This window comes from Myotis yumanensis, unplaced genomic scaffold (genome assembly GCF_028538775.1).
Source record: "Myotis yumanensis isolate MYYU_CA2020_CCGP unplaced genomic scaffold, mMyoYum1.0.hap1 SCAF_7, whole genome shotgun sequence".
Classification (NCBI taxonomy): Eukaryota; Metazoa; Chordata; class Mammalia; order Chiroptera; family Vespertilionidae; genus Myotis; species Myotis yumanensis.
The window spans coordinates 59,134,214-59,159,383 of NW_027223758.1; the positions used below are offsets into that span (position 1 = coordinate 59,134,214).

The 25,170-nt window shown below is 40.4% G+C and overlaps 1 protein-coding gene across 2 annotated transcripts in view; it reads right to left on the reverse strand.

Annotated features, from left to right (window-relative positions):
* Nucleotides 1–1,346: 1,346 nt before the first annotated feature.
* Nucleotides 1,347–25,170, reverse strand: part of AKAIN1 (A-kinase anchor inhibitor 1) — a 41,559-nt gene continuing 17,735 nt past the window's right edge. The window contains exon 2 of one of the 2 annotated variants that reach the window (XM_070420602.1): nucleotides 1,347–3,229. In XM_070420602.1, coding sequence (XP_070276703.1) covers nucleotides 3,036–3,229 — 194 coding nt within the window. In that variant the 3' untranslated portion in view covers nucleotides 1,347–3,035. The remainder of the gene's footprint in view (nucleotides 3,230–25,170) is intronic. The other variant, XR_011472180.1, reaches the window with a different exon arrangement.

Sequence of the window (25,170 nt, forward strand, 5' to 3'; positions counted from 1 at the left end):
TAAGCATGTAATATGCTAATTAGACCGGACAGCCAAATGACCTTCCAGACGTCCTTCTGGATGTCCTTCTGGACAACCTTCCAGATGAAGCCAGGGCTGCGAGGGCCAAGGCAAGCCGCCATAGCTGCAAGGGCTGAGCCCCTTGCATGAATTTCATGCATCGGACCTCTAGTAGTAATATAGTTCAGAAAACATTTTCACCCTTGAGAGAGAGGTTATCATAGCTTCCACTTTCTCCTTACATGAACTGAGTCATGTACTCAAGTATTTATTCTTCAGTGTTTGGGTAACATAATGGCAAAACTAGTTACCAGATTTTTCAGATTTCATTCTCTAGGATTGTATATTACTAGAATACCTATTACAGTGAATAAATTAAAAATTCCTTCTTTTTTTGGTGTTGTTTCTGCATAGAGACCTAAACTGTTCAAAATACCCTGAATGACATATATTCAATGATTTTTTTAAAATGGTTGATTGATTCACTTGTAACCTGAAATCCCACCATAAGGGAAGACTAAGTAGCTTAAAAACAAACAAACAAACAAACAAACAAAACCACTGAAGCCCAGAAAGCAATAAGTTCCTTTGTATATATTTATAATACTGTTCACATGATTATAGAAAAGCAAAGTAACAGAAGAGATTTCTTTCTTCAGTTCTACCCCAGCTGCGTGGAAAGTGAAAAGTGAACAGCAACACACAGCAGAGGCCATATGTGCTTTACCATGTAATCAGGAAGATAAAGGACATGAATAAGTGTTACCTCTAATTCTTAAGACCAAAGGCTCTATGCTGGTTTATGATAATAATCAGGGGAAGCCCACCTTAATCCTATGTCCAGTGACATTCTGCCAGCCCCTTCAGAGTCCAATAACTTTATACTGATATACAAGTAAACCTTTAACATATGTATTGATTTTTATGACTGAGCTCCTTAAGATTCTGCCAATATGGCACCTTCCTCTGGAGTCCAGGGGTTGCTTAACTTTCTTCTTCCAAGAACTTGCCCACATCTCTGTTTCTTGCTGTAGACTTTCCATCTCAGAAAGACCATGAAAGACATGCAACTTTGCAGATACACTTACCTTCACTTTCTGAGATCAAAGGCCACTTCTTAGCAAATGTCCTTTTTCTGTTCACACCCCAGGAAGCATCGTTGCCCTGCTCTCCTCAGTCACAGTGAAGGCCCATTGAAGAAGCACTTTTCCAGGTCATGATATTTAGGAACTTGGAAACAGTGTTGGGACACCTCATGGTGCCATATGAATGTAAGATCCATGTGCAGAATGAACCATAACAGTAGGACATAGGAAACTTTTGTTTAAAATGACAACATATTTGAAAGTTCGGTGTATTTTATTTACAAGTAACATTTAGATACAGAGGTTAATCAGATGTTTCCAAAGATCCCCACTATATTAGCAAAGACACACCAGAGAGGGAATATAGCGAGTTCATGTGTTTCCACCATGTGACAGCAAGATCCAAGGCTGGTTATATCCAGAAGGCTTAGTAGACATAGTGCCAGATTACTTGCAAACTACAAGCATTGGGGTTTATACTTTATTTATGAATACTCCTAAATAATGTTCCTTAGTACCTTCATTCCTACCATCTACACTGTAGTGCTATCATATCAGTGATATGCCTTCAGTTCAACTTAAACTCATTATTTGATTGTCATGAGTTCTGCTGAAAAAAGCTTACGAATAAACCTTATTTAAATTGTAACCCCTCTGCTTTCTCCCGCAGCCATTCTCCTGTGAATTTATTCCAGGTGTGCATTGTGTGAGACAGTCTAGCAGAGCTTCTAAGAGATTGCTGTCATTCATGTACACTATCAATAGTATCCATTATGGGAAATGTTACATTGGAATTTTATAAATATATCTTAATATCAGTCATACTTTATATGTAAATACTTGGCTTTTAAAAAAAACCACTACCAAATATAGCCATTGATACTCTGAAACCAAAAGGTTTTTTACACAGGTAAAATTCTTCCTCTTTTCCCAGGAAATCGGATTCTAAAACTCCAGGAAGATCTGAATTATCCACTTGGGTATGAAGCAGCAGTCATACTGTTGCAATAGAGAGCTTTATTCATATACACACGTGTTATTCATTCCTGATGTGCATGATTTTCATTATCTCAAGAAAATGATTCTAATTTATGGATGGGAAAAGGGAAGTTCTTATTAGTAAGGAACTAGTGCAAATGCATAGCCTAATGGCAATGCCGCATTTATAGGCCCCAGAGATCCTTTCAAGAGCACTGCACCCAGAGTCAGACCCTAGTGTATGTCCAGGATGAAATCTACAATTCTAGTTGCTATTCATGGGGCTACTAAAGAACTGAGTCAATGACAACTTATGCATATAGATGTAATTGTCTTAATTTTGAAATGAAAAGAAGAGAAATCCATATTTCCAAAGGATTTCTGCACAGAGAGTAAACACAAACTATCAAACAACTGAAACCAAAAGACTGAGATCTTAAAAGGTTTACCTGCTCCTTTTATTTCATATATATATATATATCTTCATAAGATCCTGAGGGACTGTCTTAGAATTTGCCTTTGCTCAATTTGACCTTCAGTTCCATATTGAAGATTGAAACTCCAATCTTTCCCCTTTCCAGCAAGTCTTTTTAAACTATAATGAACACAGAAATTACTCAATATTACAGCAAAAAGGACTATTGGTTAAATTCACAGAAAGAATGCATAAAAGGCAGAAATCAATAGACAAAATTATGTTTTTAAAAATAAACTGTGCTGCAAAACTACTTTTGCAATTACAATATCAGGTTTGGCCCCACAATGTTTAAGAGGCACTGCATTAATATAAACAGAATCATCTAACGCACTTTTTCAAAACAGTGCTTCTCAGCCAGGGCTCGTATGAATTCATTCTGCCGCTAGGTGCCAATGGCACTTTTGGTTTGCTTTACTGGCAACATGTTGGCGACGCATCCTATACTAAGAGAAAGGCTGAAAGACGAGCATATGACAAGAGCCAAATCCACCGTGTTACTTCTTTTCATGCTTCTTGGTTAATTGCCCCACGCCCAGCTGGAAGCTGCCCCGGTTGTCACCGTCTCTCTCTTCCCTCTGCCGACTCTCCTGGGAGACTTGTCGCACAGCCTGCAGGATGGCATTCTGCACAATCTGTTTGCTGGCATTCTGCAGCCTCACCTCTTCAGGCTCGTTTCCAGTTTTCTCGCCTAGACAAAGATATGAAAGGGAGGTGAAAACAACAAAATCAATTTCAGGAACTGTGACAGGAAGGAGCAGGTAGAAAAGGTGAAAGCGGAGGGGAGACTATAAGAACATACTAGGGTGGCCCAGCTAATTGTGAGGAGCTCTCTGTAGCACATACCACTCTTGCCTCCCTTTCTCCCTTTCCAGTAGAATCTGCATTTGTTTGCCCCAGCAATGTGCCCAATTTATATTCTCACCATCCCAGAATTCTCTGCTGCTAGCAGGGTAATGAGTCATAGTCTTGGCCAAGGAAACCCCTGGGAAAGTTTTTGGAAAGCGAGAGGCTCATAGCCCCTTTGGCCTTTGGCACCTCCCCTGGATGCAGACATACTGCTTGTAGGTGCTGCAACCATCTAACAATAAGCACGGAGAGGAAAGCCAACATTCTGGGCATCATTGGGAGACAAAAGGAGCCAGTTCGGAAGGCATCATTGAGCATCTGCAACAGCCCTGAACCATGTACTTTTGAATGTGTTTACGTGTGAGATAAATAAACCCCTTTTTGTTAAGTCCACCACAAGTCAGGTTTTATGTTGCTAGCACCCAAAAATATGCCTAATAGATGTGAGCTCACTGGGGCTGAAAAATAGCTTGTGACTGAATTCATATTAAATGCAACCCCGATCCTGTAATAGCATCCCAAAGAATGAAGCTATTCATTCATCAGAATCTGTTCTCCATGATCTAGAACAGGGGTGAGCAAACTTTTACTATAGAGGAGCAGATAGGGAATATTTGGGGCTGCTGGCCATACCATCTCTCTAAAAACCATTCAACTCTACTACTGTATCATGAGATCAGCTATAGACAATACATCAGTGAATGCATATGGCTTTGTTCCCGTAACTCTTTATTTACAAGAAAAGTAAAACACTACGTTGCAGATTTGGCCCATGGACCAGGTTGCCAACCCCTGACTTAGAATGGTGGGAATTTTCTCATTAGAAAGGCAAGGCAATATACCCAACATTGACTCTTCCCCTTCTTCCTTAGTTAAAAACAAGTCAAAACCTTAATTTTATTTAACCAGCTATATAACTAGGTACAGGTAAGTTCTAACCAATGGGTGGGAGTTTGTTTAGTGAAAATTCTTTAAAAGGTCTTTAAAGGGGAAGAGGCAGATAAAGGCCCTTTACCCTCTCCCTTCTAGCTCAGACACATGGTTGTCTTTCCAGGGGCTCTGGCTGACCATGAGGGAACCTTTAGAATGGAAGGCATTTTCATGGATTTGGAAGGAAAAAGTTAGAAAGGGCCTAAGATTCTAATGACCATATTAGACTATATTATTCCTTAACTGCCCACCTCTAGGCCTCTTTTATATTAGAATATATATATATATAATTTAAGGCAGTGTTATTTTGGATTTTATTTTACTATGCATCAAACTTATTACCAATTCATATATAGCAGAATGATCACGAATCTAACATTTGACTAAAGTGCAATCGTGAAAATGTTAAAGCCCACCTGTTTATATTTATAGTGACAAATAAAATGGGCATCATTCCTTGTTCGAAATCATCTTTTCAGATGTTCCTTCTATTTAAATACTCTGCTACCATGCAAATGTATTTTAAATTGGCAAAGGATGGTTTTCACCAGGATTGATTCATGAACAACAGAATTTATGCACCCATAAGAACATCGCGTAAGAGAATATTGAGTCATTCTAGAAGGCCAGACAGCTCTTATCCCTTTAGACGTATAACTGTCATTTATTCAGCATTTGCATCACTAGCACCCCCTCCTGAGGGATTTACAGACCAATAAACAAGGCAAGATGAATCTATCTAAAACTAGAAAACAATACTCATTCTCCACCCCCTTAAAAAAAAAACAGGATAAAATCAGCAATCTACACCAAACCTAGCAAAGGAGTCCAGAGCTACGATATATAACAGATTAAAACTGTAAAAGCAGCAGAGAAGAATTCTTTAAATATTCTCTGTAGAAAAAGAATGAATAGTAATATTAAGAGACATGAGGGCACAGCAATTAAGAATGTGCATTTTAAATACTTTAGAGTTAAGTTCAAATTATTTTTTGTATAAAGAGATTTTTATTGATTTTAGGAAGGGAGAGAGAGAGAGAGAGAGAGAGAGAGAGAGAGAGAGAGAAACATCAATGATGAGAGAAAACCATTGATCGGCTGCCTCCTACATGCCCCACACTGGGAATTGCGCCCACAACCCAGGCACATACCCTGACCGGAAATTCAACCATGACCTCCTGGTTCATAGGTCAACACTCAACCACTGAGCAACACTGTCTGAGCAAGAGTTCAAGCCCTGACCAGTTTGGCTCAGTGGATAGAGCGTCAGCCTGCGGACTGAAGGGTCCCAGGTTCGATTCCGGTCAAGGGCATGTACCTGGGTTGCAGGCACATCCCCAGTAGTGGGTGTGCAGGAGGCAGCTGATCGATGTTTCTCTCTCATCAATGTTTCTAACTCTCTATCCCTCTCTATTCCTCTCTGTAAACAATCAATAAAATATATTTTTTTTAAAAAAGAGTTCAAGTTCCTTCTGTCACTTATAGCCATGTGATCCTGAGCAAGTCACCTCGCTCTCTAAGCCTGTTTGCACACCTGTAAGAAGGGCAAGCAGTATCTATTAGGATGGTTGCTAGAGAATTAAGTGACATAACAACTGTTCCTGAGCACTTAGTATCCACCATTGTGTATTGGTTGGGTTACAGATTAGGCTGTTGTAACAGAGAAACAGAACTAGAGCAGCTCACTCCAGGGAGAGATATTTATTGCTCTCTGCATAACAGCTCAGAGGTGCCCCAGTGTGTAGGGGGCTGTGCTCCACCAGGTTATCTAAGGGCTCGATTCCCTTCCATCTTCCTGCTCTGCCATTTCCTACTCTACTGGCCTCAACTGTGTGAGTAGAGCTGGTTAACTAATATGCCATTTGGGGCTGGAAGGGAGCCAAAGAGAAAATGGAGGGCAAGCAATTTCCCTCTAAAGAGTTGTCATAGAAGTTGCAAGCATCACTCTGCTCATTTGCTACTGGGGGAAACTGAGTCATGTGGTGGTCACATCTAGCCGCATGGGAGGCTATCCACAGACTGCAATGCCTGTGGCTCAGTGTGGGCCAGTCACCTGGGGCCTGAGAGGCTGGATCAAGACGTAAGAGCTGCCCTGACCGGTTTGGCTCAGTGGATAGAGCGTCGGCCTGCGGACTCAAGGGTCCCCGGTTCGATTCCAGTCAAGGGCATGTACCTTCGTTGCAGGCACATCCCCAGTGCGGGGTGTGCAGGAGGCAGCTGATCGATGTTTCTCTCTCATCGATGTTTCTGGCTCTCTATCCCTCTCCCTTCCTCTCTGTGAAAAGTCAATGGAATGTATTTAAAAAAAAAAAAAAAGACGTAAGAGCTCAGCTACTTAGGAGGAGGAAACCGCCCCGGCCCCTGTCGTGGGAAGGCACTGCGGGCAGACCACGCATTGTCAGGATTGACGTTGTCCACCATAATAACCGACTGGTGCTCCTATGGCATTCATTTTAAAGGAAAAGGCATTTGAGAACGCCCTGGTGGAGACCCTTAATATAAGTACAGTGTGCAAAAGTGCATTACAGCCGACAGAAGCCAGAGCCAGCCACAGAAATCCTGCATTTTGCCATTTACTTACATGCACTACATTTATTTGAAATTAATAAATCTAGGCCAATTGCCTGGTTTTAAATGGTGCAAATGTCCTCCAGCCTAATTAGCATTTACAAGATCGTACTGGTATTTCACAAAAGATGATGAATTGATGTAATTAGCTTTAAACTCTAAATGCCCAATATAAATGCATTGAAGTCAAGATTGTGAAGTAACTAAATTTGCCTTCTGTGTCTTTCCACCTCAAATCATTACCCTCCTTCCCGCTCCCAACACCACACATGCAGGCCGCCCTGGGGTCATGCTTCCCTGTGACACCAGCCCACCCATGGGGCCAGCCTGCCACAGACTCCCCTGAGCTCCGTGCCCTCTCCCTGCCCTTCCCAGCCTGCTGTTTCAGGTGCCATCCTCACCAGCCCAGTAGAAAGGGTCTGAGGAACTCAATTGCAATGTGGTTAATAATTGGTCTTAATTCCTTATTTATATCATTAAAATTGTGCTGCTATCAACCATAGGAAGATTCTCCTGATAAAAATTTACATTGTTTTTCCCCTAAGAATCTAAGTGCCACTTGCCTCTATTACATTAACCCTATTACATTCCAGTGAGGTGGGTTTTAGAAAAAGTTAGCATTCCCACTGTGAGGCAGACTCTGATTAGTGATTTTTTTCCCTGGATCACACAGAGAATGTGGCAGAGGTTTTGTCATACTCACTGTCTCTCCCCATTGGGTCACTAAATATGCAAGTGCCTATTAGGGCTCCACCACTGACTGTCCACACTCTCCAACACATGGTGCTGCTGATGGCGACCGCGGAGCATATTTTTATCTTCCCCGCTGATTGCTTGAAACTATAAAGATATATTATCATTCATCAATGACTAGCCTATGGAATGCAGAGAACAAGAACTAATTCTGGTCCCTTAATTAATGGAATGATAGTCTATTTTCCAGCTCTGTAACTACAGGAATTTTTCATGAAGGACCAGATGTTAGATCTCATTCATCTACACCGATAGCTAATAAAGCCATCCTGCTTGCCCTGCTGTGTCACTGAGCAAGCTCAAGTGATGTGACTTCCCAGCAACAGAGAGTCACAGCCTCTGAGTCCCAATAAAACTTTAAAAGGAAAAGACAATTATAATCTAGAAACCAAGTTTTGAGTATTTTGGCCAAGAAGAGCAGAGGTAATTCTGAAAAAGAACAACAAACAGGGAGGACCTAATTTAGCAGCTTTCAATACCAGCCATAAAGCTGTAGTGCAGTCACGCACCACTTAACGATGGGAATGTGGTCTGAGAAAAGCATCATCAGGTAATTTCGTCCTTGTGCAAACATTGTGGAGTGACTGACACAAACCTAGATGGCATGTCCTACTACACACATAGACTATATGGCATAGCCGATCGCTACAAGTCTGCTCAAGCACAGGAGAAAATGATACAACAGCCATTGAGAAAAATTTGATAAATCAGGCTACATTAAACTGTGTGTATTGTCATGGAAACACACCACACACACACACACACACACACACACACAGTTAAAAGGCTTATCATTTGAGGAAATTGAGGCAGGAGAAATGCTATCTTGGAAATGTTTTAAGAATTTCTTTTCTGAACACTCAGATAATAACTCAATCAAGACTGGGTTATGAGTTCAGAGACACCCAAAAGGACGTTTTTACGACCTCACAGGTTTCTGCAAAATTTAGCTGCAGGTTTTTCTCCTTTCATCCCGAAAGACTCGGGAAATCTAATTCCTCCCAGGTCCTAGTTTTTTGCTGTTAGTAGCAGCTTCAGAATTTCCATGAAGATGGATTTAGGAATGGCACTCAGAGAAAAGGGAAACCAAGAATTTGTTCTGAAACTGGGGTGTGCATGACACTTTACACAGGGCTGATAAAATGCCTATTTTTCATATCCAACAGGGGGTGAGATGGGGATGAGGCCATTGTCCGCCTTCTGACCTTCTCTAACTGCTCACTTCTTCAGAGTGGCCGTGTCACCCAGGGTCCACCCTCCCCTCCCAAAGCCATCAAGCGAACCTGGCTGGCCCAAACTGTGGGCTCCTGCGTTCCTGCCCCAGGGATATGCCAGAAAGGAGTCTGGAAATCGGAAGTCAGGTATTTAAGGGACAGAAAATGTAGGCACCGTGTGAGCTTATGTATTAAAGTGGCCATACTAGACCTGAATAGAACACAGAACAAACCCTGGGACCCCTGAGGGTGACATACTCTTCCCACTCTCTGAGCCAGCTCTTTACCCCGATACCCAGACACCACCTCCCCCTCAGAGGCTCTGCGGCCAGACCACCACCACCCAGGCTGCGCCCCTGCTGGCTCTGCAGCCTCTGCTGCCCCTTGGTGGCCACTCCTGGGGTTGACACAGACTCAGGGACAGGACGTCCTTTGGCAGAAAGTGGGCAGCCCTGATTCCTGGGATGGGTAGTGTGTCTGTGTGTGTTTTTTCTGTGTGTGTGTGTGTGTGTGTGTGTGCGTGAATGTGTGAGTGTATGAGTGTGTGAATGTGTGGCTGTGTCAGTGTGTAAATACGTGTGTTACTATAGGGGAAATCCCTGAAATCTCCATGAGACAAAGGTGTGGTTTTATCAAACACACTTAGCACAACTAGCTCACCATGGTACTTGCTGTCTGACCACAAAACCTCACACAGACCTTTATAGCTATGTCCTCCCAAGAGTTCAGGGGCAGCTGGGAATATAGTCCAAAGGTTTTCTGTCTCAATTCAGATGAAAATTGCTTGACCAAAATATTTAATATCTCTTAAATGTTTAATGAAATATTCTGAGTTCCTGGGAAAAACTAGCCATGTGCTCTCCCTTCCTACCCACTATGGAGAGGGAGGGAGGGAGGGAGGGAGGGAGGGAGGGAGGGAGGGAGGGAGGCATTAATATTAGCTTTTTGAGTGATTTTAAATAAATGCTTTAAAAAATCCTCTCACACTGTCCTCCCTACAATGAAGAGCACAGCCTTCACCATCATCATCTTTCAGCTAAAGACGGAATCAAATCCCAGCTGCGACAAGTCAGCAGAGAGTACATGTCTATATCTTAACTACGCGGTGCCTCAAAGCGCAGCCATCATCCCTGGAGGATGTGAGTATGTAGCAAAACTCTCAGGAGGAGATTATGCTCTGACATAAAGTAAAACCTTTTCTACTCTCCTTGAAGAGCAGCTCCCCACCTTTTGAAAACGACTCCTCTGTAATGTCAAAATATTTCACCTATCCCCTCATGACACAATGACAAAAAGAGGCTATGAATTCAGTGATGCTTTTAGATAAATCTGAATGGTATTCATCACGACAGCCTCCACCTACATTTGAAAATTGCAGGAGTTAGAGAGATGGCATTCCCAACCACCACAGTGTGGCGGAACCCGGCGTCCCTGTCCCTTAAAACAGCTCCATGGCTCCCAGGGTCTTTCTTGCCCCCACACCAGACTGCAGGTGTAGAAGCAATGAAAACCGGGTAGATGTTGTAAACTAATGCCTGACGATGGAACGCAGGCAGCAGCCAGGTGCGGTGTGGAGCAAGAACTTTTCCACCAGCTAGCCTCAAATTCTACCCCTACTCCTAGTCACCCATGAAGCGTTTACTAAATGCCTCAGTGTGACGGGTTTGCACAAGATAGCCAAATCAAACTGTCACCTTCTGGAAGGATATAATGCCTAAGATTTCTCACAGTTTTAAGTACGATAAAATATTTTAAGGCTTTAAAAGTTTAGCAGAGAAGATAAAGTATCAGCCCTCTCAATTTTTCAAGAGGCTCAAATATCGCAAGGAGTCACTCACGTGGGGTCCTCCTACTCAGTAAGTCCAGAGCTGGGGTAGAACTGCATGCTCAGGAGTCCTTCCCAGGACCCCCTCCTGCTGCTGCCTGGTCTTCCGGCAGGCGAGGAGCTGGCAGCTAGTAACAGAGCCCAGAGATGATTTCCTTCTCTGCCCCAAATGGGAAATAAGTAAATGAATGCCACGCCCTCACTTGCTTCCTAACTGATTTTCATATTAAATCACTGTCTTGTTATTACATCGTCTATTTGTCCTTCCACTTGCTGCCCTGACAGCAGCCCGAGTAACCTTTTTTCAATGGAAATCCAATATGTCATCCGATGGTTCAAAACCTTCCTTGGCGAGAATATCAGAAAGGCTGCTCCAATTTCTAGGCCACATAACTAGGCCAATTACCAGTTTTTAAATTTACACTATTTATATCTCTCATTTCCTATCTTCCTGGTTTTCTCCATTCTCTCCTTTTGCGTCCCTGTCAGTCCCTCTGATGATCAGTTCTTAGCTCTCTCCCATAGGTTTCAAATACTTTTCAGAACAAGGTGGTGTGAAAACAAGCCCCTTCACTTAGGTCCAGTGACGTCCCCCGGTGGTTTGTTCCATTGGCCAACCGTTTGCCATGAACACACTCCCCAGGCATTTATAAACTCTCTGAACCCACAACTCTCAGGGGCTGAGAAGGCCCCTGTCCCAGAGGCTCTGCATGTGAACCTCTGGGCCTTTCGAGTTCACCCGCACAAGCCTCAGCTTTCCCTCCGAACACACAGGAAAACATAGTCAACCAGTTTGTTTAAAGCAGAGGAATGAGATGACAAGTCCATGTTGCTTCATCTACAAATTGGACAAAGAAATACAAAACTCCTTCTTCAACCATGAGTTTCCTCGGGCAAAATTCTAGTAGAGAAGATAAAGATAAAGGCTTTTCTGTTATACTTTTTTATATAACCATGAGGATCTTGGCTCCCTTTGCTGTGTTGGGGTTAATTAGAAAAAGAGCACAGGTGGCTGGAAATAGAAAAGGAAGTGAAGAACACGATCAGATGTTTTATGGGAGTTTCTTTCAGTGATATTTCAGAAGGGAAAAGAAACTGAAGGAAAATAAACCCAGACTTTAGAAGTGTCTGTTACAGCTATGCAACAGGAGAGTAATTTCACCTGTCTCAACCTGTGTCTTAGAGCTTTGGCTGCCAGCATCAAAACTCCAAGTCAGAGCACAGCAAATGCACTGTGCATTTGCTCTAAGAGTCAGATATGGAAAAAGAAATAAGGGAGGGAAGGAGAGATGGAGGCAGGGAGGAAAAGAGAAACAGTATCTCTGAGAATGCAAATTAAAATCAAATTGCATGCATCTAATTAACAGGGTAATCGTGCCTTTAAAAGTTTCTAGCAAGCTATAATAAATATAAATTCATTATATAAGACACATTATAAGCAGTTTAAGATGCAAAAGTTTACATTGATATACTCTTTAGAGTGACAGGTGGGTCTCATCAGGATTCACAGCAATCTAGGCAACCCCTTGCTCTGAGTGCTCTCTCTGCCCTTGTCCTGGAGGGCGGGGCCAGCCAGAGAAGACATATGATACATGGAGTCATTCAAATGTTTATTGAGCATCAACTATGTCCAGGCAATGTGCTAGGCATTAGGGGTACTGAGATAATTCACATCTCCTGGTCTTCACGACGTTCACAGAAGGCACAGGATATGATATGGTTCTATGAGCCTCTTAACCCCCTAGCCTACTTTAATCATCTTTCAAATCACAATAGTAAATCCTTCCAAGGTATATTATAGGATAAATATAAGGATAAAAATTTATAAGAAATATTCAAATGCTGTGAAGAGTTGAATCTGATATATACATATTTATATAATTCCATGAGTTCAAAATTCTCATTTCACACACATTTCTCTTTAGAAAGACCTGACATCAGCACTATTAACTTCTAGGGTGTAAAGAGGGAAGGGCTCGCCTGTCACAGCAGAGGTGGTAGAGAGCAGAGAACAAGGGAAAAAGCAATAAAGAGGATGATCTGTTACAGGAAAGGTGGGATCTTCGTGACAGAGCTCAGGCAGGTCATTGAGCAGCTGGTTGGTTTGTGGTTCTCAACATCTGGCATCATAAGAACCACCGAGGATCCAGAGTGACAATGAAGACTGCATACGAAGCGGCTCGGGGATGTACATATTTAGCTGTGACCGCAGATAATTCTGATGCATGTTTCAGATGGGCCGCCCTTTTATTTAAAACTCACCTTCAGTCTATACCCACAGAGCATGAGGAAAGTCAGTGACTAGTGACCATTTCACAGTTTATTTAATTAATGGGACAATCAAGCAAATGATTCAAGCCACAAAGTGCAAGGTGCACCTCCTCCATTTACTGAATTAGCTAATTGCCAAATCTGCACTGTACTCTGGAAAACACTAATCAGCCATTAATCTTCAGCAAGGTTTTAACCATTCACTTTAAATTCTAGCTGTTACTTCATCTACCCGCTCTCCCGGTCGCAAACCTGGGTTATGGAGACTAGTATCATTTCCAGGGTCTTCCTCTTTCATTATATAGTTAAATCTGTCGAAGGACTCAGGTTTGTGGACAATATAAGAAACAACCTTTTGTTGAGGGGAAATGGAAGTGAGAAGTTCTTACGTGGAAAAATTTCCTCTCTTATAAATGCTTTTAATTCTCTGTATGTTAAAGTCGTGCTGTCTTCTTGGAAGCCTTCAAGCTATTTTTTTTCAATACTTGATTGCAGTTAATAGGTGTGAATTCCAGGAAGTAAGAAAATTAGAAGATACACTTCTAAATCTCACGAGGCATTAACAGGTAGATCATTTGCAATGATGAAAAAGAAATGTTGGCAGTTAATGTTATCAGTATGTGTGTTCAGAAGACTGAACAATATGATCCATCTGGTATACTTATGCGAGTCACATAATGTACTAGGCAGTTTATTTTAAAAATTCAATAATACAACAATTATCCCTTTTTAGAAAACTGGGCGGGGGGGGGGGCTGCAATTCAATCATCACACATTTGAAAATACATCATAGGCAAATATTGTGCCTGTATTTGGAAAATATTCTTTGTGTGCCGAAAATCTAGAGCAAGGTGAAAAAAAAAGGGACAATGAAAATAAAACCCAGCTCATATTTGAATTTAAAATGCACATGAAAATAATTTGATATAAAATCATGTAACCCCAGGGGAAGCAATAAATTAATTCATAGCAAGATGATAAAGGATGAAAAACATGGTCTATTGTTCCCACTATTATTACAAAGTTCATTTGCTTTAACAGACTAGAATTCAGTGAAGGAGAGGAATAAGCAATACACTACTTGTGATTTGAGGTAGGGTTAACATAATTTAGAGCCACCAGTGGATTGCAGACATATGACAATTTTGTATTTATTTTTTCAAATGAATTTTTTATTAACGGAATAAAATACCTCAGGGAAAAGCAAGTAAGAAGTGTGTATCTAACTTCAACTTTATTATCTCCAATCCAATAAACTCAACTGCTTCACACAGAGATAAGAAGGTTAAGGTCATATAATATGATGAGCCAGAAGGCCCCATTCCTGCCAGGAACACAGATACATCTCTCAACCATGTAAGCTTTCTTCAATGTATCCCCAATGGCCATAGGGAAAGGGGTGTTTGAAGGTAAGTAGTATAACAAAACTTCACCACATTTGAAAACATTTACAGCACCTGCCTTCCAAGTAATACATAGTACATTAGTCTCATCCTTTGTACAAAGGACAGCTCATAACATTTATATCACCCATGTATAACATACAACTTGGTACAATATGCATTCCCAGTGGTGATGGGTAAGATAAATTGCTACATCACTGGTCTTTTGGATAGATATTAAAGAGTTGGAGTAAAAATCACTAATTTTTATTCTATTATGTCTAAAGATAACAAAATTTTTTAGTAAATTTTCACCTTTTTAGCCCGTTGATTGAATCATTTTCAATTCACCTTTTCATTTCTGGTTGTATACAACTGGTGTCTCTCTTGTTTACTCCAATCTGCCAGCCAGATAGGCTGTAGAGCATGAAAACTAACGAGAAAATATGAGTCAGTACAAGTGCCCATTAGAAAAGAAAGATGAACCCAGCAAAACATCAAAACATTCTATTGAAATGTTTCACCCTGTGTGTTCTGCTTATCAAGGGAGATGTCATCCGAGGCTTTAACTGGTGCCTGTAAAGGCAGATAAAATGGGCCATCAGCTGCTGGTTTTATCTCACACTCAGCTCATAACAGGAGATACCAAGGCCTGCTTGGCAGATACCTGTCGACACTCCGAGGGTGGTAGGAAATGATGAGAAAGGAAGGTGCAAAAAATAACAGCAGCCAGGACAAAGCACTTCACTTCATGAGCTCTGTCTCCTCTCTGCAATTGTAATGAACTTAAACCCCTAAAGTCAGTATGAGAATAACAACACTCTGGGCTCACACCCAGTTTTCAAAGCAAGCAGAAATGAGACTTTTTGAAGACACCTGGAATGCTAAGTGTTCTGATCTGTGCACTTGTGCTACCTTCATGCTGTCCCTAAATTGGGTAAAAGGGAGCTCTACCTACACTAAGTGGAACCCTGCAAAGATAAGAATAGATGCAAACTGGCCTCTCTAAGTGAGCGAGGTGTAACACATGAAGAACAGACATAGGCCTCATGTCTCACCACTCCTCTCTCCAAGACCAGCACTGCCAGCCCTTCCTGTGACTTGTGAGGTTGGCTACCTACCCTCAGGAACCTTCACCACACAGTGCTCCAAGCGGCCTTTGCCAGTCGTCCTCATAGAAAGCATTTTGCGGTTCCCAGATGGCAGGCCCACACTGGGCTTGGGGAAAGGTCTGGACTTGCAGCCAGCTTCACCCTAACCTGCTAAGTAACTTTGAAAAATCACTTGACCTGTCTGGCTTCAAGCTTCCTCTTCTAAAAAGAAAAATTCCTCTAATATTCAATGTTCTATAAAGTGTTTATCATAATTATGATAAGCTATTATTTTCATAACTTTTAAACTATCTGATTTTAGCAAATTAGTTAAAATATAGACAATACCCAGAAAGATGATAGGCATCTACCAGTGAGAAGGTTTCCTGAATTAAATATAAATTACCTAAGTGTCATGTGTTTGCCTATATGTAAACCCCCCTCTAATTCATTATTGTAGTACTGATTATTGGTAGGACTTAAAATGCTCACATCTTATAGCAATACGTTTGGATCCCCTGTTCAGTGCTGCTTCATTGAACAAGGCACCATTTTGTGTCCCAAAATCTGATTCTCAGGACCAGTACAATATTTCTACATATTTCATCAAATAAGAACCATATTCAAACCACATGCCAAGATAAACACACACAAAAAGACAAACACTGTTGATAAAAATTAATTCCAGATAAACTGTTTAACATGGATAGAAAGAGGGTGAGAACCTGATTACATTCTTGGCTCCTATTTCATCAATTCTCAGAATGACATTTGAAATTGTTTTCTCACAAGTTGACAGAGCACAACTTAAGGTTGCAGGAATTAATCACAGTAGGCATCTTGAGTAATTCTAAACCAGAGTTCACAAAAGCATGTGAGCATCTGTTTCCTTTGAATATGCTTCTGCTCCTAAAGACACATCTTCCATAATGTCTTTCACCATCTGCAAAACACTGCATATGATTGGCTTGGGGGACAGGGACTAGCAATTGGCTCTGCTAACATCCATAGATGTGCTAATTATTAAAAATGCCCCCCTTGGCTATCATATTTAAAAAGGAAATGAATTAAATGATAGAGAAAGAACATTACCTATGATTTTCATTCCTGCAGAGTAAAATGTTTTTAAAATTATATAACAACTAAGGCAGTGTGACCCTAGCACAGAAAAACAGACAGATGGACAAATGGAACAGGTTAGAAAGGCTGGTACCTCGCATTTGATGAAGATGATAGTTCAAATGATAGTTCAAAAGGTACTGAGAAAATTAGATGTCTTTTAAAATTTTTTAATCTCTAACTCCAGATGGAGAAAAAAATGGTGAATGTTTTTCAAAATAAAGAACATGCACTAGATACACTAAAATAAATGTATATGGCTGGGGAGAAAAGTGGCACTGAGGCTGAAGGATGAAAGAACAAAATTAACAAAATAACAAACAGGGGCTCTGCATGGACCAGTGATGATAGCGTGCCATGAACTGAGAAATGTTATTAGTTAAATTCAGCACATTTGAGTCCAAAAAGAAAGAAAAAAAGAAGAAAGGGAGGAAAAGAGAATGAAAAATATATAGTGAATGTATATCTGGTCTTGGGGAGAAAAAGTCCATCAAATAGCACCAATTATCACAAAAGTCCACAAAGAAGATGATAAAATTTATTACACTACAATAAAATCTTCAGTACATCAAGTAAAACACAAATAATTTTTAAAAGGCAATCAACTAGGAAAAATATTTGCTATATATTTGAAAAAGGGTTATCTTAATATGTAGATATGTCTTTCAAATTGATAATAACCCCCAATATAAACATGACTTCATTATAAGGAACACTTTATAAAAGAAATAGTCATAATGATCAACTAAGCACAAGCATTAACCTGTGTACCTTCCACTGTATAAATATCCAAAAAGGAATAAACCCACAGCCATGACAAGAAAAAAAAAAATGGGACAGAGGGAACCAATGAAGAGAAATATCTACAAATTTCTGGAAGAAAAAAATCACATAGGATTGAGTATTCATGGGAAATAGAAAAAGGCACAGCCTGGAATGTACTAGAAGAGGACTTCCAAGAAAGTGGCATTCAGTCAGCCTAAGAGAACAGAGAGACTCTGGGATCAGAATCTGCTGTATTGTGGAGCAGATGTAAGAAGCAGGATTCAACTCAGGTGGGATGTTCAAAGGCAAGAGTAATATGTGTTCATCCTCCTTTTTCAAGATAAAAACTATCCTCATCCAGAATACAAAAAAAAAAAATGATAGGATGTCTTCCTCCCCAGGCAAAAGTAAGCCAATAATAATAATAATAAATTGATGGCTATTCTCTCCCTCATGGCCACAAAATGTCTGCAATAGATTCAGGCATCACATCCTCATAAAACAGAACATGGACTCCTTCTTCCTTGTGACTGTTTCTAAGAGCTAGAAATGTTTTTGCCAATTTTAAGGAATTAGCTCACATGATTGTGGGAGCTGGGAAGTCAGAAATCTACAGTGCAGGCAGCAGCCTAGAAACCTGGGGAAGAGTTGATGTTGCAGCATTGAGTCCAAAGGTAGACTAGAGAAAGAATTCCTTTTTCATCAGGGAACCTCCATCTTTTCTTTAAATGCCTTCTACTGATTAGATGAGGCCCACTCATATTATGGAGCATTATTTGCTATATTCAAAGTGTACTGATTTAAATGTTAATCACACCTAAAAAAAAATACTTTCCCAGCAATATCTAGACTAGCGTTTAACCAAAATTGAGTCAGCATTGCCTGGCGAAGTTGACAGAGAATTAATCATCACAAGAGGGTTAGGTGAAATTCACAGAGGGATGGCAAAAATATAAAGTTTTATAATAAACTATATACATAATTCTATAGGAAAGAAGTGAATACACTCTCGTGAAAACCTGCTGAATTGACTATATACCATGACAGGCAATGCCCAGCAATTACAGTTACTCTTCACCTCAGCCTCTCGGTCCTGTACTGGCCCAGAATTCTATTACCTGTAACCATTTGAAATTTTACATGAGCACAATTATAGTTGTATACAAGACTGTCACACATTCTGTATTACTAATTCGCACATTTGGGATATTAAAAAATGTTCTAATTTTTAACAAAAATAGTGCTTATTTTGCATTATGTGGTAAATATGTAGTACTAGCAATTTGGGCAGAATTCAATCTGATCCGATTAATTACAAAGGCAAAAAACACAACTGAACACAAACATGCTACAAGTTAGAGAAAAGGCCTGTTTCCTTTTATAATCAGGTCTATAGTCAAATAAGGTTCCAAGGATCTCTGGAGGCAGAGCATTCATTACTCGACTTAATTAACTATTTAGAGGTCTATTTCCCCGCTTGCCCACTCTGTAAGTTTCCATACTTCAGAGTCTGACCTTAAGTGACATCACAATTGTGGCTGCATCACCCCAGTTCTTTCACTGGATGGCTGAGCAAGTTAACCTCTTGGTTTCTATTTCCTTATGATTAAATTAGAGGTTGAATTGGCAACTCTAGAATTCTGAGTCTGCTAATTGAAGTATCCGTACAGTCCCCTAGCATATTTTAAATGTTCAATCATAACAACAGCACACTCATATTTAAACATTTTATGTATGAAATGACTCATTTAATCATCATGAAAACCATATTAAGTAGAAACTTGTATTTGTTCTTATCCCATGTCCTCAGAACCTTGCATCACTCATCAAGAGATGGAATTTATGTCCCTTTCCCTTGCAGTTGTGTGAGCATTTGTGACTGCCTCATTAATAGAATATGGTAGAGGGGGCGTGACATGACTTCCAAGGTTAGGCATACAGACTCCACTGGCGTTTTCTCCCTTAAGACAGTCATCTCAGAACCCAGCCACCATGCTATAAAAGACTCAAGCCACAAGGAGAGGCTACAGATAGGTGTTCCAACTGACAGCACCCAGTGGAGATCTTATCTAACAGCTAGAATCAACCATCAGTTATGAATGTGAATGGGCCTTCAGATCATTTCAGCCCCCAGCATTCAAGTAATTCCCGCTGATGCCAAGTGGAACAGAGACCAGCTAACCTTGCCAAGCAGCCCCACCTCAAATTGAAGAATCATGACAAAATACAAGCCACTAAGTTTTGTGTTGGTTTGTTCTGTAGTAATAGATAATCAGAACAAGGTTAGTAGTGTTTTATCCTCATTTTATCCATGGGGAAAGTGAGCAAAGCGAGACTATGTAAATTGCCCAAGGTCACACAGAGTGGAAGCAGAATTGGAACCCAGCAGTCTAACTCCAGGGAGTGAGCCCTTGGACACTATGCTATACTCCATTTAATAATAGACAGAATTATTAGTCCTTGATTCACAGCCCTGCTTATTCCTTGTGATATTTCATAGTGCATCTTACCTAACTAAATTATTTAATATGTTGTATATTTTATATAATTTGTATATCATTATATGTATTTTCCCCCAAGAAATCATGCTACCACCCAGCCGGCATGGCTCAGTGGTTGAGCATCTACCTATGAACCAGGAGGTTATAGTTCGATTCCCCATCAGGGCATATACCCGGGTTGCGAGCTTGATCCCCAGTGTGGGGTGTGCAGAAGGCTGCCTATCGATGATTCTCTCTCATCATTGATGTTTCTGTCTCTCTCCCTCTCCTTTCCTCTCTGAAATCAATAAAAAATATTTTTTTAAAGAAATTATGTGCCCTAACCGGTTTGGCTCAGTGGATAGAGCATCAACCTGCGGACTCAAAGGTCCCAGGTTCGATTCCGGTCAAGGGCATGTACCTTGGTTGCGGGCCCATCCCCAGTAGGGATCAAAGTTTCTCTCTCATCGATGTTTCTAACTCTCTATCCCTCTCCCTTCCTCTCTGTAAAAAATCAATAAAATATATTTTTTTAAAAAAAGAAATCATGCTACCAAAGGCTAAAATGATTGAAAACATTTTAGGGAAAACAAAACCTTACATCAGAAAAGAGTTTCTCTTAGCCTCTTCTATTTATACTTCCCAAGAATATAAGAAATTGAAATTTTACTGCTGGGAGAAGCAATTTCTAGGGAGGCTGACTCAATTCATTTATACCGTATCTATAAAACTCCCTCTGAGGGACATATTAAGACTACAAAGATCAATGTCCTGCCAATGGAAAAAGAGTTATGATGGGAGAAAATGAGGGTGGCATCTAAATTACACACTTTCTGCTTTACAGTTTACAGCATAATTAGCTATTTTAAAGCAAGATAAGTGATTTGGCAAAAAGTCTTATTTAAACATTGAGTTATAATGCAAGAGAAATGTTTCCATTCACAACTGGTTAAAAATTATTTGATCATTACAATCCTGCAAATTGACATTATTATGTGCAAAATAAAGAGCTTAATAAACCATTCTAATTATTTACTAATCATGATAATGCTCAGATCCTTTCCAAGGAGAGAACTTGCTTTTACTGACCATAACACTGTACATAATATATGCAAATTTTCTCAGGACTAAATGGACACAATTGCTGAAAGCCTTTTGTAGAATTAAACAAAAAAATTTAAATATCAAATTTGTGACATTGTAGGGGTTTTTGTGTTTATTGTATTATATTTTATAGCTTTCCCAATGTCTTTATATATTTTGTTTTCCAAATCATTGATTCAAAAGAACAACATATTCCCCATGTCCAAAAAGAAGAACAGCCATCAGCGATATGAAAGCCCAACAGAGCAGCTGGCAACTCTACTGTGAGCCAAATCAGAAAGGAGGGGTTGACTTCTGTTATATTCTAGTTGGAATAAAATTACGTATTATTTTTTTGGAGGAGAAAACATAGTCAAGACAACTGGCAGGTGTTGTTTTCCTGGCCTTTGTACCTAATCGTGCTACATCCACTAAGGACTGGGGTCACACTGGTTTAGCACTAGTCCAGGCATGGTGCATAATGTTTGCCTAATGAATATTTAATTAACATGAACCAAGCTCTGCTATAGATACTGGGAATTCAGAGATAAGTTTCAAAGAATCTTCTTGAACTCTAGGAGTAGAGAACCATAGTGAGGTTGGATCACTGAACACTTGACCACACTGATGGTAGTAAGCAGCGACAGCAAGTGTTATGAGAGCACCTGTCCCACCTGGTTCTTTTCTGGTAGGATCCCCACCCCCACCACCATCTGCTGTGTGTGGTTAGAAACCCAGAAATAGAATTCCAGCCAGGAAAGGAGGCTGGGGGATTAATTCTGCACTGAGATCTTTGCTCACCCACCCTCAGCACTCCTCCTGGCACGTGAAGACCAAAATCCAAGGAAGATGCTCTGAGCACGTGCCCAGAGCTCTCCCCGTGCACTCATTCCACACCTGCTCTTGGCTCTCTGCCCGAGGTTTTCTGGCTGCCCAGCCAGATTTTCTCCCACAAACATTTTTTTTTAACTTTCAGACCCATACGAAGGTTGCAATAGTACTGGGGACTCTGGTGTTGGAGATAATCCAGCCTGGCTAGCACAACCCCGGGAACCATCGCATCAGGAGGTCCAAGCTCTTGAGGGCCACCTGTCCTAATGCCCTGCCCTGTGGGACAGGCAGTGCCCCTGAGGATTCCCTTTCAAGGGGACAGTGCCTACAGAGACCCTAATGTCTACATAACACTTGCAGGTGAGGTCAAGATCCATCTTGGAAACCTTGTCTGGCCTCATCAGCAAACTGACAGCAAAGAGCAGTAAGCAAAACTGCCCACTCAAACGAAGCATTGAGGGGCCTGACCACTCCCTTTCTGCCTCAAAGAGCAGAAAGGGGTTGTCTCAGGTGGAGTGACCATGACATTGTGGAACAGAGCAGGCCCCACCATGAGAATAATTCTTCAGAAAGGAAGAGAACCAGCCTTGTGTACAGGCCTCAGATGCTCTTCAGAGACAGAATACCACCATTTGCAGCAGTGCCTCTGATGGGGGGGTCTGTGCTGGGTACTGTGGGAGGTTTAGCAGCATCCCTAGTTTCTAGCGACTAGATGTCAGTAACCAGGACCGGCTTCATGGGCATGCGCCTGGTGCAATAATCCGTAGCCCCACATTCAGAAGGACCCTGTGCTTGGTTTTTGGTTTTTTAGATATTGGGGGGTTTTCTGTTTTGTTTTGGTTTGGTTTTGGTTTTGTTTTTTGCTCTGATGTTGTCATCTTGAAATTCTTAATAATTGTATCTTTCAATTTGAGTTTTGTAAGTGAAGTTCAATGGGACAATGGAACATACACTGAAGATGCGTGCAGCACGCCATTTCTTGCCGCCCCAAGTACAAGGAAACAAGGATGCTACCTGCCTATTGTGCTTGCCCTTTGAAGTTAGATCAGTGGCTCTCAGCCCACATGCACAATCAACCACCTGGAGAGCTTTTAACAAACACTCATGCTTAGGGCACACCATTAGAGATTTTTATTTTACCAGCCTGGGTTGGACCCAGAGCAATGATATATTTTAGAAGCTTCCCAGGTGATTTTAATATGTAGCCAGCACTGAGAACCCCTGAGCTATGACACAGATACAAATGGAGTGAAGGGAGAAAGGGATCAAGAAGTTAAAAAAAATCTATGATCACATCAAAATCTTGACCTTTTTAATTATTTTATGCTAATTTCTGTTGCGTTCTCCCTTAGTATTTAATAAATGTCCACCTTCTCTATACTTAGAGAAACAGGAAAAGACACATCTACCTATGCTCCAGGCAATTCCTTAAGGGAGCACAGCATTCCCTGTCCTGTCCTGGTGGCGGCCATGGTCATTAAAGGGAAATAATCAAGCAGAAGATAAACTTCAGGGGCCAGATTCAGGCCTAGATCAAATACATCTGCTCCCCTTAGAGAGTCTCCTTTCAGGTCTTTAATATGGTTCTGAGGGCATTTTATTGTCATTTAAAGGTAATAGAGATCATTTTTATTAAATTGATTGGGGTGACATTGGTTAATAAAATTATGTAGGTTTCAAGTGTACAATTCTATAATTGTACATGTACATCATCTGTACATTGCATTGTATGTTTATTATCCAAAGTCAAATCTTCTTCCATCACCATATATTTGACCCCCTTTACCTTTTATTACTTCCCCCCATTCCCTTTCCCTCAGGTAATCACCATACCTCGCACGCAGTAGGTCTTCTACAAATGTAGCTCCTTTGCCTTTTCTTACATTTGTCTCCTCTGTCCAATAAATCTCTGTAACGGAGAACTACAATAATAAACATCTAGGATGCTGAGGATGACTAGAAAATGATTGAGAAAGAGGCACGGAAGCCAATTAACTAATTCAAAATCACATAGCAAGTGAGGAAAACTTTTGACGAAAAACTCAACCCCTCTCCTAATCTCTAGTTAGTAACTATGTGGCTGTTTCTTTATCAAAAGAAAAAAGCTTTCTTCCTGAGAAGGTTCAAGTAGGACCAAAGATAATGTTCCAAGAATAGTATCTGAGGATGTGTGTGTGGCTATGACATAAGTCACAAAATTTGGACTTATGTCTCCAAGAAAAAAAAAAGGTATAGAGATTGTGAAACAATATCTCAAATCCCAAAATACAAATTTGCCTTAACTAAAAATTAAATATTAAAAACATAATGAATTACACCCTCACCAGAAAATCATTCAGCTTTTCAATTTAGACAAGATCAGAATTATTCAGATCAGCGAGATGCCCATCTGCTTTCAAGCATGCAGCTGCTAGCCTTTAAACAGCAACTTTCCATGATTCATAACTTATTCATTGCAGGATGGACTCAGACATCTGCTCTATCATAAATTCAGCTTGCCACAGCATTTTGCTTTAAAGTTTAATAACCTCTACCTAGGTAACATACAAGGGTAGGCAAAAGTAGGTTTATAGTTGTGAGGTAGCAAAGCAGAGTTTATTCTTATATTATCACTTATTAATTTTTGTATTATTTTTCAAATGAACAACTATAAACTTACTTTTGCCCACCCCTGGAGTGAACCAGTAAGTCAGTCTTCTTCCACAGAAAGAATCAACTGTATAACTCCCCAAATGGATGGCCCAATCTTGAAATCATATATGCGCATATGTACATTAAAAACACATTATTGGTTGTTCCCTTTTAAAATAGTAACATCGGTAATAGCTACCATTTAGACTACTGTGGACCAGATACTTCATCTTTATTTTTGTTACCACTCTAGAAAATAGATATTATGACCTTCCTTTTCTACATGAGCAAATCAGCTAGACTAGATGTTTACCCAACTCCAATAATTGTAGATATGGCAAAGGCGAGCTGTTTGATCCCAGGTCTATCTGTCCCCAAACCCATGCTCCTACAGCAACCAAGTTTGCCTAATATTTGCATTGCTATGGAATAACTGAAATATTATCAGTTGTATAGAGGAGAGATTATACTTAGTCCAATGCCATTTATTCTCAACTCAAAAAATATCTTACATATGACACCTAGTTCATATAAATGCCTTAAGAATTATAAAGGACTGTGTAAATTTGTTGGATCTTTTTATTCTCCTGATAAACTTTTGGCAATCCTAACTGTCCATTCTTTCCCTCTCCATTACTAAGAGCAACAGCCTGGAGAAGATGAAGGATCCAGAAACTGTGAAAGGACTGAGCCCATTTCTGCATGGTTGAAAGAACCCCTTATATAGTCTAACTTGGAAGAAGAGGTATTAATACACAGATTTCCTCCAAATGAGATAAATTTTATCTTTTCTTTGTCTATAATTCTAGTTTGCAAATTGATTCTTGCTTTTATTTAAAA